Source organism: Schistocerca nitens, chromosome 7, assembly GCF_023898315.1.
Source record: "Schistocerca nitens isolate TAMUIC-IGC-003100 chromosome 7, iqSchNite1.1, whole genome shotgun sequence".
Lineage (NCBI taxonomy): Eukaryota > Metazoa > Arthropoda > Insecta > Orthoptera > Acrididae > Schistocerca > Schistocerca nitens.
Window position 1 is genome coordinate 16,241,045 of NC_064620.1, and position 21,355 is coordinate 16,262,399.

At 39.2% G+C, this 21,355-nt stretch overlaps 1 protein-coding gene across 3 annotated transcripts in view; it reads left to right on the forward strand.

Annotated features, from left to right (window-relative positions):
• Positions 1–21,355, forward strand: part of LOC126195353 (uncharacterized) — a 161,266-nt gene that overhangs the window by 120,700 nt on the left and 19,211 nt on the right. For all 3 annotated transcript variants that reach the window (XM_049933932.1, XM_049933930.1, XM_049933931.1), the window contains exons 10-12: positions 8,323–8,484; positions 10,004–10,140; positions 13,138–13,400. In XM_049933932.1, the coding sequence (XP_049789889.1) occupies positions 8,323–8,484; positions 10,004–10,140; positions 13,138–13,400 (562 nt within the window). The remainder of the gene's footprint in view (positions 1–8,322; positions 8,485–10,003; positions 10,141–13,137; positions 13,401–21,355) is intronic.

The window sequence follows — 21,355 nt, forward strand, 5'->3', positions numbered from 1 at the left end:
CAGTATGAGTGACAGATGGGTTGTCCAGCTCTGCCCTGCCATAGTCCAGTGGCGGTCATTCTCATGGACAGACAGCTTGTTAGTTGCCATGCCCATGTAGACCATGTGGCTGCTTTTGCGGTACCCCTGCCTTTGATGTGATATAGGATGACTGTGACAGGATTATAGTAGGTGGTAGTGGGAGGATGTATGGGACAGGTCTTGCTTCTACGTCTATTGCAGAGATATGGGCCACAAGACAAGTGTCTGTGAGCAGGGATGCAATAGGGATGGACAGGGGTATTGTGTGGATTCAGTGGACTGTGGAACACCACTGTGCCTCATTACAGGGCACAACAAGAGTTAGTTGGTGAAGAGTGTGATTCAGTTGCTTCAGTTCTAGGTGGTAGTGAGTAACGAGATGAGTGCTTCTTTGTGGCTGGACAGTGGGTATGTGGGAGGTAGTAGGTGATCAGAGAGACAAGGCATTGGAGATTTGTTTCTGGACTAGACTGAGAGGGTAATTTCAGTCTGTGACTGCATCAGTGAGACTCTTGGCATGTTTGGAGAAGGACTGATATGATGACCAAAAGTGGCTAGGCTGTATGGAAAGATGTCCACATCAAACCTACCAGCCACCAACAATATCTCCACTTCGACAGCCACTACCCATTCCACACCAAGAGGTCCCTTTCACACAGCCCAGCCATTCACAATCATCACATTTGCAGTAATGAGCAGTCCCTCTCCAGATATACCAAGGGTCTCACTGAGGCCATTACAGACTTACATTTCCTTGTCCATCCCTATTCCACTTCTGCAATAGACCTACATGCCAGACATGTCTCATACATCCTCCCACAATTACTTCTCGGGTCATGTCTTAGCCATCTCCTACCCCTTCAAAAGAAGGGCTACTTGTGAAAGCAGCCACACGATCTACGAACAGACTAAGCTACAACTGCTGTGTCACTTTCTATGTGGGCATGACAACTAATAAGCTGTCTGTTCATATGAATGACCATCATCAAACTGTTACCAAGTAAGAGCTGGGCCACACAGTTGATCTAAACCAGATTCTCAGATGACTCTGCAACTGTCTTGACCTAGAAAATTGTAGGGTTCCCCTTAACATGTTAGCCTTGCACTACATGCAGGAAGCATCTGCTAGGGTAGGGGAGTATGTGATGTGTGCACATGGAGATTTGTTTGGATAGAGAACCCTCCCTTGGGATCAGAGATGAGTTGTCTGCCAGATTCGAAATTACATCAGCTGCAATGATCATAGACAATACTCATCCTTGCAGATCGGATATAAAAAAGGTTAGGACAATATTAGTAAACTGCAGGAGCATCCAAGGAAAGGTTCCATAATTAGTGTCACTAATTGAAGGTTATAACAGATTAGATTAGATTAATACTTGTTCCATAGATCATGAATATGACACTTCGTAATGATGTGGAACGTGTGAACATTCAGATAGTATTAGGGCAGAAAGCTGGTTGAAACCAGAAGTCAATAGCAATGATATTCTAAGTTTAGGTTGGAATATTTATCATAAGGACAGGTTAGTCACCAGTGATGGTGGCATATTTACTGCAGTAAAGCTTTTGACAATATCTACGAAAGTTTTGTGAATGTGAATTAATCTGGATGAAGTTAAGCATCAAAGTTCAGTCAAAAATGGTAATCAGATGCTTTTATAGACTACCTGGGTCATGAGTTATTGTGGTAGTGCACTCAGAGAGAATTTGCATAATTTTGTTAATAATTTTCCGGAGCATGCCGTTGTAATAGGGGGCGACTTCAACTTGCCAGGCGTAGATTGGGAGGGACATGCTATCAAAATTGGTTTCAGAGACAGAGATGTGTGTGACATCATTCTGAATGTCTTGTCCAAAAATAACGTGAAGTAGATCATTAGAGAACAGACTCAAGAAGGTAATGTATTGGACCTCTTAGTGACAAACAGACCTGAACTTATCAAATCAGTTAATGCAGAGGAAGATATCAGTGGTCATAAGCCTATGATAGCAACTATGACCATAGATCTTATAAGGAATGTTAACAAACGTAGGAAAATATTTTTGTTTAGCCAGAGTGACAGGATACAAATTGCAGAGTATCTGAACAGTCAGCACAAAACATTCAGTTCTGATGGTGAAGATGTGAAGCACAAGTGGGAAAAATTCAAAATCATTGTTGAAGATAGCTTACGCAAGAATGTTCCGAGAAAGGTCTTAAAGGCTGGGAATGACCCACCATGATTTAATAGCCATGTTAGAAAACTGTTACACAAACAAAAAGAACTTCATCACAGATTCAAGAGAAGTTAAAACCTACCTGACAACTGATAGCTGAACAAAGCAAAAATGAGTGTAAGGAGAGCAATGAGAGAAGCATTCACTGACTTTGGAAGTAAACTTTTGTTGACTGATGCAAATATAAACCCTAAGAGGTTTTGGTCTTATGTAAAATCAGTAAGTGGTTCAAAATCCTCTGCCCATTAAACCAGTGACCACACTGGCACAGAAAAGGAAGATAACAGAGTGAAGGCTGAAAAGCTAAATTTGGTCTTTTTAAATTGTTTCACCCCATAAGATCAAAACACAGTCCCTCCTTCCAGTCATCATATGAATATCAAAATGGCAGATCAACTACAGTTGCTTAGTAGTGAAAGGCATCAATACCAGATGAGATACTTATAAGATTCTATAAAGATTATGCAAAGAAACTTGCTCCCCTTCTAGCAGCAGTTTATCATAGATAGCAGAAACAATGAAGGGAACCTGGTGACTGGGAAAAAGCACAGGTCTTTCCCATTTTTAAGAAGAGTCACGCAACAGATGCACATAATCATAAGTTTAAGTCCTTGATGTCAGTCTGTTGTGGAATTATGGAACATGCTTTGTGTTCACTCACTATGGCATTTTTGCAGAACAAAAATCTCCTCTATAAAAATCAACATGTATCCCACAAACAGAGATCTTGTGAAATGTTCGTCCATCAGATCAGCAGCACTGTAGACAACAGCACTCAGGTTGATGACATGTTCCTTGATTTCAGGAACGTATTTGGCACCATTCTGCACTGCCGTTTAGTGAAAAAAATACGAGCTTACTGAGCACTCGACTAGATATGTAACTGGATAAAGGACTTACTTACAGATGGAACTCAACACATTGCTCTTAATGGAGAAAAACTGACAGATGTAAATGGAATTTCTGAGATACCCCAAGGAAGATTGTTAGAACCATTACTGTTTACAATGTATATAAATGATCAAATAGAAAGTGTCGGAAGCTCTCTAAAATTGTTTATAGGCGATACAGTTGTTTATAAGAAAATAGCAACATCAGAGACAGTACTGAGTTGCAGAATGACCTGCAGAAGATTGATGAATGGTGCAGGCTCTGGGAGTAGACCCTGGATGTGAATGAACGTAATGTATTGCACACATATAGGAAAAGAAATCCACTACTGTACAATTACGTTATTGATGACAAATTGTTGGAAACAGTCTACTGTAAAATATCTTGGAGTAATTATCCAGAGTGACCTTAAGTGGAATGACCATATAAAACAAATAGTAGGAAAAGCAGATGCAGATTCATAGGAAGAGTCTTAATGAAATATTACTCACCCATGAAGTAAGTGGCTTACAAAACTCTTGTTTGACCAGTTCTTCAGTATTGTGTACCATCTAGGATCCTTACCAGGTTTGACTAATAGAAGAGGTAGAGAAGATCGAACAGAGAGTGGTGTGTTTTGTCAAAAGATCTTTTAATCCATGCTTGAGTGTCACAGAGGTACTCAACAAACACCAATGGTAGTTGTGACAAGAGAGGTGTTGTGCATCGCGGAGAGGCTTACTATTTAAATTTAGAGAGAGAACTTTATGGGAAGAGTCAGACAGCATATTGCCTCCTCCCATACACATCTTGGGAGATGACCACAGTGAGAAAATTCAAGAAATTAGAGCTAATACACATGTGTACCAACAATCATTCTTCCTACACACCATGTGCGAATGGAATGTAGAAGCAGATGGGATCATTTAGTGGTACCAGAAGCACTCTCTGGCACACATTGTTTGGTGGCTTGTGGAGTATGATGTTGATGTAAATAAAAATGTTGCCCAACACAATGTGCTTCACTTTAGTGACTGCTTATAGTCTGTGCCTCCATGATTCTTCCTAACATAAGCAGCATTTCTGAATTGTGCAGGTGGAAACTCTCCCCACAACATATCCTTTGGTCCTGTAGCACCCCTGGCCTCAGCCTTTGCTAGTTTCCACCCTCCACCTACCTATTCTCTTCTCTGCTCCCACACCAGCACTAAATATGCCTTCCTTACCACCAACAGATCTACTAGTCTTGTCCCTTTTTCTACTCCTCTCCTGTCTCCCCCCCCCCCCCCTTCTTCCCCTCCCCCTCTTCCCCAACAATCAGAACTGAGACTGCTTCTATCAGCCCTATTTTGTCCTCACCATGTCCTTGCATGCTCCTAGCACAGCATCTGCCCCTTCCCATGCCCTGCTATCCCTCCTGCACCCCACTTCGTGCCTCCTCCTTGCCCCACCACACACCCTAGCAAACTGCCACTCACGTGAGATGCAGTTGCAGTCAGGCCCCATGCCCAAGACAGTGTCTACATATGTGTGAGTTGTGTTTGTGTGTGGGTTTTCTATTTCATAAGAAGGACTTATCCAGAAGCTTAGTTATTTTAGTAATCTTTTTCATTGTGCCTGTCTGCAACTTGACACTTCATCTGTCTGATGAGTTGCAATCTATCCTTTTCATATTGTTGTAAGAACCATTCAGGAATTTTGGAAAACTAATGAAACTCAAATGCAGTTGACTTGGTCAAATTAAATCCCATTATTAAAGATCTGTTAATATACTTTCACATTTTTTCAAGCAAAATGTAAAATATATATTGGTACAATATAAGAGTCTTATCACATTGATAGTGATACAATGATTCATATTAATGTAATGAAATAAGTCACTGACTTTCTTGCATTTCAAACTTTGTGACAAGTAGTATGTATGAAAATGTTTCCTTGATGTGGTAATCTTGTTGAACCTCTTTATTAATTTGACTATTAAATGTTAGTTGAAATTAAGTGTTGTGGTACTAAATACCTTGTTAGAAGGTACAAAAATTTCACTCCATGAAATGTACATAAAAAAAATGGCTCTGAGCACTATGGGACTTAACTGCTGTGGTCATCAGTCCCCTAGAACTTAGAGCTAATTAAACCTAACTAACCTAAAGACATCACATACATCCATGCCCAAGGCAGGATTCGAACCTGCGACCGTAGCAATCGGGCGGTTCCGGACTGTAGTGCCTAGAACCGCTCGGCCAAATGTACACACATCTTCTTGCCAAACTGTTATTTCTTCTCTCACTGCACATATTTTAGAGTGTTGTTACATAAGTGGTCATTTGTTTAGCCCTTTCTCACTGTGCACAGTTTTGTATGTGCAGCAAATGTATTTGAATGTTCTCCATCTTTAATTTTCACTCCATTTTACATTTTCACTCCATTTTACAAAAATTTTTAAAAATTTCATTGGACATCATTTTAACAATGGTTTAGTTGTGGTAGATTGTCTCCAGATATATTGTCCCTGAAGCAAATTATACAGAAATTAGAATTCCTGTATCAGCTGCATTGTGCCAATGCACTACTATGTGTTCATACCTTCCATCACACATTATAGCAGACAATAAATCACCCAGAAAAAGTCATTGTGAGCTGTAAGGGTCCTAGGACAAGTGTTTTCCTTGTCACATACCTCTTTGTCACAGTGCCTGCATTTTACCCACAAAGCTTGCTACAGGAACTGCTCCCAACTCCAGCATTTCCTGCAATGGCACTGAACTTTCCACATGACAAGTGCAGTGATTAAATGATACTAATTTTATCATCACTTGAAGCCTTGCTGTAGTGCTACAAGATAGGTTCACAGCAAAGGTGAGTCCCTTATTTGTGCCTATTACACAGTCAGTATTGCAGGCTTCTCTTGATGCCTACAGAGATCTAGCTGGTATAGGACTGACATGATATTTTGGGGCCTGAAAGATTCACCACCGTCTCAATGTGGCCATTCTGATCATGGAGTATCAGGTTAAAATACAGTGAGTGTGGTGTTGTGCATGTGGCTGTTAGAGATGAAGTACAAACATTGTTAGATTATCCATCTTTTTGATTTGCAGCTCCTTGTATTGGCTGTGTTTGCAGTTGAAATTTTTGGATGTGAGGTCCACCAGTTATGCAAAACACCATTTTTCTCAGTACCCAAACATGTTTCGTGACCACTGTGCCATCATCAGTGGGTTTTCGTTTTGATTTATTCTGGAATGTGAACATTTTTCAGATCTGGATTTTCTTTCATGACATGCTTCCATGATTTATAATCATTTAACAAAAATGTTCACATTGCAGAATAAATAAAAACAAAAACCCACTGATGATGGCACAGTGGTGCCGAAAATTGTTTGGGTACTGAGAAAAATGGTGTTTTGCGTAACTGGCGGACCTCACATCCAAAAATTGTTAGATTAGTTCACCTGTGGACCACAACTTTGTTATTGTGCCATGCAGTTGCATCAGTTGTTTTAGTGGATTGTAACTACACTTCAGTTCATGATATGTATTCATTTTTGCATTGCTCTTTTTTTTTAGATTAGATGTGCTCACATTATCCATGTAAGGCCAGTTAATAGTGTATTGCATAGTTCTTCAATCCCTATATTAAATTAGTCACATTTCCTGTATCATAGGAGTCCTTCATGTTTTCTAAAGAGATTAAGTTAATTGATCTCTCGTGACATGAACTGGTATACCACCTGGCGCAAGGTTTCTTTGTTCATAGACATTTTGGTAATTTTGTGCAACTGATAGTGACTTGTTAATATTCCAATAAAGCAACTTTTCAAATCTGGATTTTCTTTCATGACATGCTTCCATTCCCTTTTACCCTACTCACCTAGTAATACTACTTTATTGTGTGTCATGTTCAGAGAGAAACTAATTCCCACAGCATGAACATTATTAATGGAAATTAGTTTTACTTAACTTCCTTGTTGTAGTCCTTTGTAGTTTTCTTTTTCTCATTGTGGTGTCTAGAAGATAAACTGATTCCGCTAAGTTACAAACAGACATTTGAGTTTTGTATCCGTGCATAATATTAAGATGAATAATAAGCTGTTCATATAAAATTGATTTAATATTGCTGGCACAACTTTACTTTTAAACCGCATTTACTCAGCTAACTTGTCACCCTTCTCTCTAGCAGACAGACAAACTGAATAACAAGTACAGACAACAACTAACTCATGCCAGAACATGTTATCTCAAGCAGAACAAAAATATAAAACACCAGCAGTACAGCAATCTTACAAAATATCAATTTTACATCCAGAGTATTTACATATGATGCATTATTTCTTTTACAAATTCTTTTAAACTATTACTCAGAATAAATTGTGGAGTAAATATGGTACACAGCAGATCCATAATTGAGAGGCATGATATTTAATATAGAGAGATCTGTTTTGGTTGTATTAATTATTTATTCAAAACATGACTTGTTTCATGATTTTAAAATCCCATCATCCAGTGTATGAAATTATTGTATTGGTAACACACAACATTCAGTCAGGCCAGACAGAGCAAGAGCTCCAGTCACTGCATGTTAGTGGAAACTGTCCACCACCAGGCAACAGCATGGTAGGAAAGCCAACCCCTACTGTCTCTACTGCCTGGTGGCAGATAGTTTCTGCCAACATGCAGTGATTGAAGCTCTTGCACTGACTGGCCCAACTGCTTGTTATGTGTTACCAATACAATGATTTCATAAACCTGAAGATGGGATTTAAAATCCCAAAACCGGCCATGGTCTGAATAAATAATTAGTGCAACTGAAGTGGATCTCTCTAAATCAATGATTATAAATTATAGAAATAACATTAATGAGAATAATTATTACTTATTTGAAATGACTCTTCGTCATTTAGGAAATGTTTTGTATATTTGGCTTTTTAGTTAAGAATAATATGTTTTAATTTTTTATAGCTGGATAAGGATAACATATTATTTTACCATTTGTTCACTTAAAAAAGAATCCTCAAAGTTATTATAATCCATGAAAAATATTTGTTTGTCAAGTGCTCTAGTTCTTTTTGATCATATCGAGTAGTCCAGTATATAATGAAAGTGGTCCACTGTCCTCTTCCATTACAATGCACACATTTGATTTTCCTTCTGTTATAGTCTGTATGTGTTGGTTATTTAAATGAACCTTAAACTGATTTGTTTCATTTTCAGTGGCTGCTAAGGGAGTAGCTCCTACTGGAATTCCTGACGTGTCACCTGATAGCAGTATTTTTTACATCTACATTGGTTTGGGGGCAGCTGCTTCACTTGCCTTTTTTGCTGCTGTCATACATGCTGTGAAATATTTTAGGAGATACCTGTCTTATAATGAAGGTTAGTTTCTCTAAAAGGTATTATTTTACACTTAACCTGCATACATTTTCTGTATCCATCGGTGTCATTATGACAAATAAGTTAAAGTTATAATGTAATTGGATAGATAAAAATCTACTCACCAAGCAGTGGCAGGAGAATACACATTTAAAAGGCATGACTTTTTGGAAGCTTACAGAGCCAGTGGCTCCTTCTTCTAGCAGAGGGGTTAAAGGGGAAGGAAGAGTGGTTAAGGAAAAGGACTGTTGGGGTTTAGAGGGGTAGAGTTTTGAAAATTCTCCCCGTACCCTTGGTCAGGAGAGACTTACTGCACAGGATGAGAAGGAAAGACAATCAGTCTTTCCCTCTCATCCCATCCAGTAAGTCTCCTCCGACCCAGGGTTTGGGGTGACTTATGTGAACTCTACTGTTTCCCTAAACCTCACCAGCCCCTTTTCTTCATACCTCTTCCTTTCGTTTCAACCCTTCTGCCAGAAGAAGGACCCACTGGCTCCCAAATCTTGCCTGTAGTAATACCTTTTATATGTGGTTCCTCCTCCCACTCCTTGGTGAGTAGATTTTTATCTATCCAATTACATTTAATAAGTTAAAGTTGGTAGATGGTGGAGATTGTAACAATCATTGAACTAATGATAGATAGTTCAACATAAACATTCAGAGAGACTTGTTCTGCTTTAATTTTTCAATATTTTGTAAACATCACATGATGTTTTAGTGCCAGATTTTTGCAGCAGTGCACTAGAAGAAAGATCTGTCAATCATGTTCCATGCCTAGTTGCTTAATAATGGCTGCCTAATATATTTTGAGATATTATATGTAATAATTTTGTATTAAGGTCCTCTTTTACCTGAAATCAAAAAGAATGTTTAAGACAGAGTGTCTTCTCACCTTCTACTTTAACTCCCTGTAAGAACCTGTCACACAACCTATAAAATGCAAAAGAAGACATATCATATGAAATATTCAATACAATGAGAGAGAAAGAGAGAAAACTGAAAAAGAAAAGTCAAAATCAAACACTGGAAATTCCAGGTTGGAATATCAACAATATTAGGAAAAAGGTAGATTGCTACTCACCATAAAAATAACCTGTTGGCTTGCAGACAGGCTTGTGTGTGTGTGTGTGTGTGTGTGTGTGTGTGTGTGTGTTTTCTTTGCTGAATAAGGCTTTGGCTGAAAGCTTTCAATGCGTAACAACCTTTTCATTGTGCGCTCTGCAACTCAGTGGGTCATCTTTATGGTGAGTAGCAATACATTCTTTTCATAAAGAAAAAGTAAAGATTAAAAATTCTGAAAAGAAGGGAAATTTGTCTTTCATCATACTGTAAGTGACCAAAGGTGCAGAGCAGTTTTCTTTCCTATTATTATTGGGCTTAAAAACTGATGTAAAATTAGGAATTGTTTATTCATGTTTTCCCTCACCACCTACAGCAGTATTCTATTATTTTCCAAATATATTTTTTCATGTACATATTTTATTATATTCTTACATACTTAATGCTCGTCTTTAATTCTTAGGGGGCACCAAGCCACACTGGACTCCCAGAATATTTCCAAGAGATAAAATTCTGCTTTTGTATGCATGTGATTGTTCACCTTTTATGGACCTAATGACTACATTTAGAAAAATACTCCAGAAGGTGTCTTCTTGGGAGGTAAGTTGACAGCAAACAAGTATTTGCTACTAGGATGGTGAAGAATATCTTTTGTTAAATACTGAGGGCAAAGTCATTAAATTTATACATAAGAATAAGAAAAAAAAGTCACAGCTCACAGATGACATTCTAACACACACAAAATATTGTCATATGACACAGTGTGCTCTTTAAAGCACAGCGCCACATGGAGTTCAGAGAAAGAGAGTCTAACACAGCAAACCTGAAAGGTTATTTTATTTTATTTTATTTTATTTTATTTTATTGCTCTATTAATCCAAGTAACAATTTACATTGTGTGGATTTCGTCAGCAAAATCATATACAATACAATATACCTACAATTATACACATACAATTAGTATTTACACACATTTTTGAGGTATCTTAAATTAGTTTTATATCCTTATGTAATTTGTAATTTTCTTATAGTACTGTACAATTCTGGATTTCATATTATAATTATTTCCTCATGTATTACAATTCAGGCTATTTTAATTACACTACATTTTTTAATTCAGAAAGTCTGTTACTGCGTAATAACTTTTATTTAATAAAAAAATTTTTAGTTTTGTTTTGAACTGTCCGATTGTGTCAATATATCTTTTATTTTTTGGGGTAATTTATTATATAATTTAATGGCATTGTACAACAAGCTCTGCTGAGTATTAACTTTATTTTTCCTCTCTAGATGCAGATTGTATTAGTTTCTAGTTTCATAGCTGTGTACTAAAGAATTTTTCATATAGCAGTCAATTTTATTTTATTTTATTTTATTTTATTTTTTTTTTACATACATAATACTTTGAAAAATGTATTCACAGGGGACAGTTAGGATTTCCAGCTTTTGGAAATGTTCAAGGCAGTGAGCCCTACTGCTACTCTTGGTTATTATACGAATTGCTCTTTTCTGTAATTTGAAAACTATTTGAATATTTTTACTGTTGACTCCCCAAAATATTATTCCATAGGTAATAACAGAGTGGATATAAGAAAAATATAAAGATCTGACACATGTAGTACCACACACTGCAGTCAGAATTCTAAGAGCATAGCATGCTGTAGCGATTCTGTTACTAACAAGGGAACCTCCCCATCGCACCCCCCTCAGATTTTGTTATAAGTTGGCCTTGAAAAACTGAACACAGATCAATAGAGAAAACAGGAAGAAGTTGTGTGGAACTGTGAAAAAATAAGCAAAATATACAAACTGAGTAGTCCACGTGCAAGATAGTTGCTGTGAAGGACAGTGTAAGCTCAGGAGCGCCGTGGTCCTGTGGTTAGCATGACCATCTGCCGAACGAGAAGTCCTTGGTTCAAGTCTTCCCTCGAGTGGAAAGTTTAACTTTTTATTTTCAGTTTGTGACAAACTCTTATGTTTTCATCACTTTTTGGGAGTGATTATCACATCCACAAGAAAACCTAAATCGGGCAAGGTAGAAGAATCTTTTTACCCATTCGCCAAGTGTACTAGTTAGGTGGGTCGACAACATATTCCTGTCATGTGACGCACATGCTGTCACCAGTGTTGCATAGAATATATCAGACGTGCTTTCCTGTGGAGGAATCGGTTGACCTAATGACCTTGCGATCAAATGTTTTCGGTTCCCATTGGAGAGGCACGTCCTTTCGTCAACTAATCGCACGGTTTTGCGGTGTGGTCGCAAAACACAGACACTAATCTTATTACAGTGAACAGAGACATCAATGAACGAATGGACAGATCATAACTTTGCGAAAATAAAGAAAGTAAAATTTTCAGTCGAGGAAAGATTTGAACTAAAGACCTCACGTTCCACAGCTGCTCACGCTAACCACAGGACCACGGCGCACCTGGCTTCATTGTCTCCTTAATATTGGCTATCTTACGCATGGACTACTCAGTTTGTATATTTTGTTTATTTTTTCATAGTTCCACACAACTTCTTCCTGTTTTCTCGATTGATCTGTGTTCAGTTTTTTAAGGCCTATCCACTGTGCCAAATTATAACTAAATCTGAGGGGGGTGCAATGGGGAGGTTCCCATGTAAGTATTTTAATATATTCTTCCCACTTTAACTGACTGTCAACATGCATACCAAGAAATTTTGTGTAGTCTACACATTCTATAGTTTCATCGTTTAACTTAAAGTTGTTATAGTGTGGTTTTTTGCAGACATAGAAGTTAACAGCATTTGTTTTTTTTTTAATTTAGTGTTAGTTTATTATTGGATGCCAACTCACGTACACTGTTTAGTGTTTGTTTGGCTTTTTCTTTCAGTGCATCTGGTGATTTGTCACTGATTAGAATATTTGAGTCATTCTGCAAACAATATTGTTTGTCCATGCTTGATGCTCTGTGGGAAGTCATTTATGTAAATGAGGAATAGTATTGGGCCAAGGACACTACCCTGTGGGACACCAATATTTACATAATTTGGGTCTGAAGTATATTTTAAAATATAGTTTGAGCAACTTGAAATATGTGAGATTTCAGTTATCTGTCTTCTATTTTTTAGATATGACTGGAACCACTTTTTCACAAGTCCCCTTATTCCCAGTTCATCTAACTTATTTAACAATATGCTGTGGTCTACTGTATCTCCTCCTGTCATGGGATAGAAGAAATTTATTATGGACTTTGGATTGGTTGTGACTGGTAGGTGGGTTGGACAGGTCAAGGGCCAGGGTTGATCAAGAGGTATGAGCCAAGAAATATGAATCTGGTAGCATGAGAAATGTAAGGACAATCTGAGACACTTTGTGAGTTGGGTAGGATACAAAATTATGATTGCAGTATTTGTGAACTATGGTTGTAAAGGATGTAAGATTTACATTTTTTTAAATAACCTGGACATAGCTACACTGTATACAGAAACCATTACATCATATTGTTTTTTCAACAAAATGTAAACTTTGACTTGAAGGAGAGCCTTCAAGCATGTGGAAAAAATTTTGTTATAGAGAGGATAATATAATACTTATTGAATATAAGTAAAGTTCAGATGTGCTCTTTCAGGTTTGCGATGTCTTTGACCCACATCAGTGGAATGAAATTGCTATTGGCCGGCAAGAATGGATTCAAAGGCTGTTGTCTGAAGATGATACTGTGATCATAATTGTTGATAGTACAAGTGCAGTGTTACACCAGAATGCTCTGGAGAACAATTATATCATAAACTATTTTCAGCCAAGGCCAAATAGTGATCTGTTTACATATGCACTTCAGATGATAACCAACAATATACAAAGGAATGTTTACAAGAAGATCTTTGTTGTAAGGTATTATCCACAGTCTAATAATGTAAATAATTACTTTAAAGTAGTATTTCACATGTAGTGTACAGTGCTTCTGTTGAAAAGTTGAAGAAATAGGGAGCTCTATGTCAGTGTTCGCACATAGACAACAAAATCTTTTCAATTATGCAATCAAATTCCCAGCAGTTCCCTCTGCTCTTGCATTTGAAACTTTATTTGTAAGTTATTCACAAGGATTGCTGCATACAACCAGAATTGCTATGGTGACTGAATTCACTGTAAATGCTTCAGTATGAGTTACCATAAAAATTCTTCTGGGTTCTAGATAAGGTCACATTGTAAAATGATATAAACAATTTTTTGGACATTATTGCATGTTGCATTTACATGCCTTGAGAAAGACCACTAGAAATAATGACCAAAATGTTGGTTTATCATTTTACAATATGACATGGTCTACAACCCAGAACAATTTTAAGGAAACTGACTCAGACCACAAAAGCCTAAGAGCATAACCAAGCATGAGTTTTGCATCTAGAAACTGTAGAACTGCAAATCATTTACACAGTTTTGAACATTAATAATAATAGAAAGTTCAAGTTACCAATTTTTTACTTTGAACTTCTGTGCACACCCTAAATAAATTAAAAGTAACTGAAAATGCACTTCATAGTTGTATAATAACATTTCTGTAAGAGTCCAAAAATTAATACAGAAAAATCCCAAATAAAGGTACAACACACTCACAAACAAAACGTATTTTGCCATTAATTTTGTAGGATACAGATAATGATTATTATCCTTTTTCATCTATAGGTCTTACACATCTTTTTTAGATTAAATAAATAAATAATTTAACAGTAAAGTCAACCACTCACTGTATACTTGAGCCACTGAGCGATCAATAGTCACATACACGAGACTCAACACATTGCTAAGATTTTCGCCAGTGGGCTCTTTAGAGCTAAATAATAAAGAAAATATGCTTGCACATGTGCGGGCATGTGCACACACATGGCTGCATTGTCCCAGGCAACTAAATTTTCCCAGTGCTATAGTGCGACTGGTGTCTGATTAAAAAATAAGGTATATATGGGCAACTATGTTAGTTACACCTGTTTTTCTGGTGATCTATTAATATGTAATATTGTCAGTTCATTACTGGATGATAGCCTTTGAAGCATTTGTTCTATTAGTCGATTATTCAGTGCCTTCTTCAGTGTCCTGAACATACAGCCAAACCTTTTTATAACTCCCTATGAAGAGTACAGAATTTAAAAGGCATGTGAATACTAACCTGTAATTGCTGCATCAAGGTGGGCCTAATTTGTGTGTTTGTGTGTGTGTGTGTGTGTGTGTGTGTGTGTGTGTGTGTGTGTGTGTGTGTACTCCAGCTCAAGAAAGGATTTAATCTGAAAGCTAGCAAGTTTTCCTTCTCTTTCGTGTGAGCCTGTCAACGACTCAACACTTCTGCTATTTGGTTAATGTTCTCCTTTACTCCTAAAGTTCCCACCTGCAGAGTTCTGAGAAACTGGTGTCTGGGACAAGAATCCAGATGGTGCGTGTGGTGAAACAGGCACCAAGGTCATGTTGTGCAGCATGTTTTCCAACAGGATATTGTGTGTTGCCTGTATACTCCCTCTGCCTATATCCATTCATCCTGACTGTTAATGGGGTGGTAGTAATGCTGATGTAAAAGGCTAAACAGTGTTCACATAACGGCTGGTATATGACTTGTCATTTCAAAGGTGGCTCTGCCTTCGATAGTATAGGTTTCGCCAGTTACAAGGCTGGAATAGGTGGTGGTAGGAAGTGCATGGGAAAGTTTTGGAGCGGTGATAGTCACAGGAGTAGGAGCCACAGGAAGATGGGTGCATAAGAAGATAGGGTCTGACAAGGATATCGTGGAGATTGGGAGGGTGATGAAAAGCTATTCTAGGTGTGATGGACAATATCTCAGACAGAATGGATCTCATTTCATGGCATGATTTTAGAAAGTCATGGCCTTGTCAAAGTAGCTGATGAATACATTCAAGACAAGGATAATACTTTGTGACAAGGAGTGAGCTCTGAAGTTGTTTTTTGGAGGGATCAGCAGTACCAGGATTGGATGCAATGGCCTGGGAAATCTGCTTTTGAACTAGGCTGTTGGGATAATTACGTCCAGTGAAGGCTGAAGTGAGAGTGATGGTGTATTGCTATAAAGAGTCTGAATCTGATCAAATACCTTCGCCTTGAATGCCAAGTCTGTATGGGAGGGAACTTATGACATGGAAAAGACAACAACTGTCAAAATGTAAGTACAGTTTTTTGTTAGTAGGCTTGATGCAGATGGAAGTGTGTAGTTGACTTTGGTGGTGATGGGATGAACATTAAGGAAAGTGGCATGGTATTTGGAACAGGACCATGTGAAATTTAATTAGGGGGAAGTTATTACAAATTTGAGAAATTTTTACAGAATCAGCCTCAACGCAAGTCCCTACAGCAAAGATGTCGTCAGTGTACCTAAACCAAACCAGGGGCTGAAGGCTTATGGATCCCACGAGAGCCCCATCCAAGCAACCCATGAAAAGGTTGGTACTGGAAGGTGCCATCCTGGTTCCCATGGCTGTACCCACGATCTTTTTGTATGTCTGTGCTTCAAAAGTGAAGTAATTGTTGGTAAGTATACAGCTGATTGAGTTGGCTGAGAAGGATGTCATGGGTTTGGAATCAGGTGCGCATTGACTGAGGAAATGTTCAGCAGCAGACAGACCATGTAAGTGGGGGTGTTGGTATAGAGGGAGATGGCATCAGTGGTGACAAGCAAGGTATGTGGTGGGTGATGATAATGTTTGGTTTGTGCGGTGCTCAACTGCATGGTCGTCAGCACCTGTACAAAGTACCAATTCTTACACAGCCCATTTCATTTCGCAATCGAATCTAGACACTGTCACATATGATGAAGAGGATGATGATGATGGAATAATAAGGACAACACAAACACTCAGTCCCCGGGTAGAGAAAATCCCCAACCTGGCCGGGAATTGAACCCGGGATGCTATCCACTAGACTACGAGCTGCAGACATGTTGGTGGGAGAAGGATGGTCACAGATTTCAGATGATCTAGGAATTGGTTGGTATCTTTAATATAGGGGGGGGGGGGGGGGGGGGGGGGCGGCATCTTTGTACTATGGGTTGCAGGTGTTGATCAACTAAGGCAGATATCCATTTGGTGGGTGCTTTGCAGCTAGCAACTCTGGGACAGCCAGGATGATTGGCTTAGTGGACCTTAGGAAGAACGTAAAAGTTGGAGGTGGTTGGTTTGGGTGAGGTATGAAGTTCTATGGGTTGAAGTGAAGTCCTTGTGAGGGGCCTGAGGTTTTTAGGAGGGACTGGAGGTTAGTTTGAATCCCAGGAATGGGATCTTGATGGCAGATGCTGTACATAGACCTTCACTAACATAATCCTGTTGGTCAAGTACCACTGTGGTAGATTCTCCGTCTGTGGAAGGATAATGATGGAATCATCATTTAAGTACATGGTCTATCTGCTTCTGAACATTTCCTTAGTCAATGCCCACCTGATTCCAAACCCATGACATCCTTCTTGCTCACTTTAATCAACTTCATACTTACCAGCAATTACTTCACCTTTGAGGTGGCTCCTTCCTATGGCAATCTTTTCATGGGTTGCTTGGAGGGGGCTTTCCTTCGGCCCCTGGTTTAGTTTGGATACATTGATGACACCTTTGCTGTATGGATTCATGGTGAGGCTGATCCTAAAAACTTCAAAAATTTCTAAACACCTTCTCCTAATTAAATTTCACATGGTCCTGTTCCAGATACCATGCCACTTTTCTTGATGTTGATCTCATCCTCACCAAAGGTCAGCTACACACTTCCATCCACATTAAACCTACTAACAAAAAACAGTACTTACATTTTGACAGTTGCCATTCTTTCCATGTCAAACGTTCCCTCCCATACAGGCTTGGCATTCGAGGCAAACGTATTTGTTCAGATGCAGACTCTTTATAGCAGTACACCATCACTCTCACTTCAGCCTTTACTGGACGTAATTATCCCAACAGCCTAGTTCAAAAGCAGATTTCCCAGGCCATTACATCCAATCCTGGTATTTCTGATACCTCCAAAAAACAACTTCAGAGTAACCCCTTGTCACACAGTATTATCCTGGTCTTGAATGTATTAATCAGCTACTTTGACAAGGCCATGACTTCCTAAAATCATGGCATGAAATGAGATCCTTTCTGTCTAAGATATTGCTCACCACACCTAGAATAGCTTTTCACCGCCCTCCCAATCTCCACAACATCCTTGTCAGACCCTATCTTCTTCTACACACATGTCCCTATGGCTCCTACCCCTATGACCATCGCCAATGCAAAATGTGCCCTATGCACTTCCTACCACCACCTATTCCAACCTTGTAACTGGCAAAACCTATACTATCAAAGGCAGAGCCACCTTTGAAATGACAGGTCATATACCAGCTGTTATGTAAACACTGTTTGGCCTTTTACATTGTGTAACATACCCTTTTATTTTATTTTATTATTCCCGCTCGTTCGGGATCTGAATAGCAGCCCAAAATTAGATAATTAATTAATGTGACCGTGTACCTAATGGGCTGGCAATCGGATTGGACTGCTCAGGGGATGTTACATTCCGTATTATCCTTCGCAAATATGGTAATACGTACTGTTTGGTGGTAAGAAGGACACAACACAGTTTCACAAACAAGATCTATATTCTCAGCAAAAGCACAAAATAAGGAGACAGCCACTGCCTTCGTCAATACACTGTTAATGATGGCTAATCTCAGCACAGGTTTCTTTAGTTATTCTTAATCGTCACACGCAACATCCAATCACTGTAATCCAGGTAATGCCGGCGCGGTAGACGCGGAAGTTCAATAGCGGCACTTAATATCACTGAAATCACTCTGTAATTAAACTTTCTCACTTTCCCGTATAATCCTAACACAAAGGGGTTAAACCACGGCGCTGGCCACTCCCTTTGCCGGTAATTTGCATTAATTCGACTGCTGGCTTCTGCACAGCTCTGCCCGCCTCGCGGGAACCTACCACACCCTTACTTCAGCACATCTCAACTCTAACTGCTCTCCGCCCAGTTCTTCCCGCCTCGCGGGAATCTACCCAAGCAGCACTCGGCACTCCGGTGAACCCCCTCTAGCTCTCGCGACCTGCACACACACTACTCAATAGTTGCCCTGTCGACCTGTGTGAGCGCAAACTTAGTAGTAAGGGCCTGCGGACCCCTTACATCCCCGCCCTCAAAAACTTCTTTTGAACCGCAGGCAAAAAAGAATCGGCAAGGGATTTAAAACATGGCTACATTTGAACAGAACATACAATACAAATAATTAATGAATTTACAATTTGTCAAAATAATCCTGGACTCCGGTAGTGGGCTGCCTCCACAATAATTTACAAAAGGTTATTACATCACATAAATGGCATTGTCCAAAATTACAACCTTTACGTCAAACAGCAATAGTCCTCTCTAGTCCAATATTAAAATGACAACACACACAGCATATATACTCAAAAATCATTACCTAAACACAGAACATATGAATTATTACTAAAAAATAGTTATTACAGGTTTTATATTCATCCTTAGATAGTCTTTGACGTGAAATATGCCACTCTAACTGTAATACATCACAAAACACAATGTAAATAAACCCTTCCCTCTTTCAAAAGTCCATTTTACAGCTAAATGTCCTAACCATGTCTTAGCAGGTTTATTCGGTTCCTAGTAGCCCTCACTCTTGACCGAACCTCACCTGGAGTGTCCTTCGGTTTTTCGGTTCCTCCGCCTCTTCCTCGGTAATCAGAAGAATGATTAATATGAATCCTTGGGTCATTACTCCCTTCTCTGTTTCGATCATTAGCTTGCTTGTATTTCTGTGATTTAATAGACTCCAACTGCTCCAGTATCTTCATTAAGGCCTCCCTATCTTTGATTAGGCTCCTTGATACGGTTCCTTGCCTTTTCTGATTCAATCTTCTTCTTATCGCATATACCATTACGTTATCATTCAGGGGTTGTTCCAAAATCTCGTTCAATTCACACAAATGTTTGGCTAATTCTTCCGACGTTCCTTTCCAATTACTAAGTGGTCTGCATCGTAGTGGGTCCTCAAGCGCTGCACACTGACGACTTTTGGGCCAGCATTTCTTCACTAATCCTCCTCCAAACTGATCATAATTAGTAGTCCCTTTCTTCCTTTTGATTCCACAAGTGAAGGCCTCACCTTCGATTGCAACCCACTGGTCATCTTCTTCTCGCTGCACGGCTATAGCATTTCTCGGATTGACTGCCAATTGGTTTTGCTTATCTCCTATCCCCTCAACCACATCGTTGCATTGTTTCTGCATATGCGTCACCTCGGTGATCTTTTCTCCCAATTCGTTTTCAGTTTCTTCAACATCGTCTTCTACCTTCTTTGTTAATTCTCCTTCCATCTTCTCCATGTCTCCCTGGACCTGGACTATATTTTTCTGTAGCTTACTCTCTCTCTCGTCGACGTTCATCTTCAGTCGTTCTGGTAACTCCTGCATTTCCTTCTTCAGATTACATTCCGTCTTTGCGTACGAGGTTCTGATTTCTTGTATTATAGTTTCCTTACCTGATTCCAAGCTTTCTCTAAATTCTTGTAAACCTTTCTTAAATGATGCGTTGATTTCTTGTAAACCCTTTTCTACTGATTCTCCAGTTTCTCGGAATTCTTCTTTTAGTGGTTCTCCTAATTTTCGTATTATTTCTTCCCTTTCTTGTAAACCCTTCTCTATTACTTTGAGTAACCTTTCTTCCCTCTCTCTACTTTCTTTTAGCAAGGTTGCCAACATTGATCGTATTTCTGCATCCTCTGAAATTAGCTTAGCTCTCATCGTTTGTCCCGGTGTCTCAGGATAACTAGTTGAATGTGCTGGTGGGCTATCTAATGACAGTCCACCATCACTGATTCCTGAATCATCCCTGTCTTCCTGTCCTATCCCTTTCCTTTCAACTACTGCCTCACAGATCTGCTTATCTTTCGTAGACATGTTTGGTTTATATTTAATGCCCCGGCAAGTAATACAAAATAACCTCCAATAACCCAACACTCCTAATTACCATGAAACTAATCAAACAGTCCCTGCAATCCTTTCAGTTAATTCCCAAAATGATACAACATGCATGAGTACTGAACATAACCGCTCTCAAAAACCTAAATTTCCAATAACAATTTTCACATACACAATTTATGTAAAAATGTTTCAGACAAGATAATCATAACACTCACAAATCTATAAATGCAAAATTACCAAAACAATTACCATTTATACAGTGCAGTGTGCATAAGTAAGCATGCTATATTTCAGAGTGCGTTTCACAAACTTTTCGGAAATTACTGCAATTGAGCACTTTTCCTAATGTAAATAGCAGTTAAAAACTGTTTATTCATCGTGAATATTGCACACTGCAATTTACTGTTATTTTAACCCGTCGTCTTCACTCACCAACCGACGTTACCGCGAGTCGCGATGTTTTGACGTTTGAGGTGGGTATGGCTGTGCCGCCGCTGGAGCTCGCGTGAAGTTGAAGATCAGCTGCAAGGCGACGTAGTTCCCCGTCGGCCGCTCCGTGGCGCTGCAGGCGGGCGTAGTTCGTAGTTCGGCCGCTAGATGCCAGAACTGCGCTCGTTGTCTCGAAGTTGCGTCGCTCCGTGGCGCTGTAGGCGGGCGTAGTCTGTAGTTCAGCCGCTAGATGTCGGGATTGCGCTCGGTATCTCGAAGTCGCGTCGCTCGCCGTGGTGTCGTGTGAAATCACCTCGCGGATCGAAGCTCTTTGGTGCAACTGCTACGTGGCTCTGCGTGACGTCATTCACTAATTGCGTCGCCACCATATATTATCGTCAGCATAACAGTTTACGGGTCCACACTAAACCGTCCGATTTTCACTGT